A 1,350-nucleotide genomic window follows, 5' to 3' on the forward strand; every position below is an offset into this window, starting at 1 on the left:
AATATATTTTTTCAGGAGTATCAAACAATTTTCCTTTTTTAAATTTTTTAACCCAATTTTTCTCTCTAACATATATTCTATATTTATTATTTTCTTCAAAATATACATAATCTTTAAAAGAATTTTTAGAAGTATTCATGCATAAGTATATATATTTTATATCTACAATTTCTCCATATATAGCATTTTCATCTTCTTTATAAATATCATTAGCATATTCTAAATTTTTGTTCACCTTTAAAATAAAAGGTTTTAGATTAGTGTTTAATATATAACCTTCGTTTATATAATTTATTTCATTTTCAAGTATTTTCAATTCGTACTTTGAGCCATATTGTTTGAGATATATTTCATTATTTTTTAATAATATATAACAATAGTTATAACCTTCTACATTTTCAGTTAAATCGTTTACCATGTCAATATAATCATTAATTTTTATAATTTTTGTTTTTTCATAATTATTTTTTAATTTATCACCGTAAGTATACACTTTTATTATATCTCGCATTTATTGTGTTTGTAATTATTCATATGGTGTAAGATTCTATCTACAATGTCGCCTGCTTTAGTTGACAATGAGATTAAATAGCTTTGAGTATCTTTTTCTTGCATGATTGTGTGCTTATTAAAGTTAAATTCTGCCAATTGTAATCTCATAGTCTTATTTTTAGTCCATATCATATAAAAATCTTGAGCATTTTCTACCAAATATATTTTTATATCTATTTCATTTTCATATTCTATTATTTCAAAATATGTTTCATCATAATTATCATTTAATTCAGTATTTTTATGTTTAAAAATAATAATCATTTTAAATATGTGTATTAAATATATAAATTGACATATCATATGTCATTTATATTAAACATATTATTCAATATATTTAACACCAGTCTCTATATAGCTGTCTATTGTATCTTCCACATCAAATTTTTGAACATTTATTAAGCTTAATACAGATAAAATCAGATCATAATTAGTGAATGAAAATTCATCTAAATTTCTGGTAAAACTTTTGATTTTAATTTTATCTTTCATTAAAGTGAAAATTTCATTATAGTAATCTTCATCATTTCTGTTTGCTATATCTTCAGCTTTTTCTTCTTCGTTTTTTACATTAACATATTCAATCATATCATTCACAAAATTATTTTCACCATCATTATAATAGCGATTGTATAAATTTGTGTTATCAAAGGTGAATACTAATACTTTCATTTTTATTATTTAAATACATTTTGTATTATTTTTCATATTAAATCTAATAATTTCTTTCTAGAATATATTTTTTCAGGAGTATCAAATAATATTCCTCTTTTAAATTTTTTACGCATATTTTTTTCT

General features: G+C 20.4%; 2 protein-coding genes across 2 annotated transcripts; both read right to left on the reverse strand.

Annotated features, from left to right (window-relative positions):
- Positions 1-498: 498 nt before the first annotated feature.
- On the reverse strand, positions 499-816 carry BABINDRAFT_42681 (uncharacterized protein; the record flags this gene model as incomplete). The annotated part of the gene is made up of 1 exon (XM_019132093.1): positions 499-816. The coding sequence occupies one exon, from the start codon at positions 814-816 to the stop codon at positions 499-501; it is 318 nt and encodes a 105-aa protein (XP_018982204.1).
- Positions 817-903: 87 nt separating this feature from the next.
- BABINDRAFT_26464 (uncharacterized protein) lies at positions 904-1,224 on the reverse strand (the record flags this gene model as incomplete). Its single annotated transcript, XM_019131380.1, has 1 exon — positions 904-1,224. A coding segment is annotated over one exon (321 nt), but the record flags the coding sequence as incomplete, so codon positions are not given.
- Positions 1,225-1,350: the final 126 nt, after the last annotated feature.

This window comes from Babjeviella inositovora (genome assembly GCF_001661335.1).
Source record: "Babjeviella inositovora NRRL Y-12698 unplaced genomic scaffold BABINscaffold_49, whole genome shotgun sequence".
NCBI classification, from domain to species: domain Eukaryota; kingdom Fungi; phylum Ascomycota; class Pichiomycetes; order Serinales; genus Babjeviella; species Babjeviella inositovora.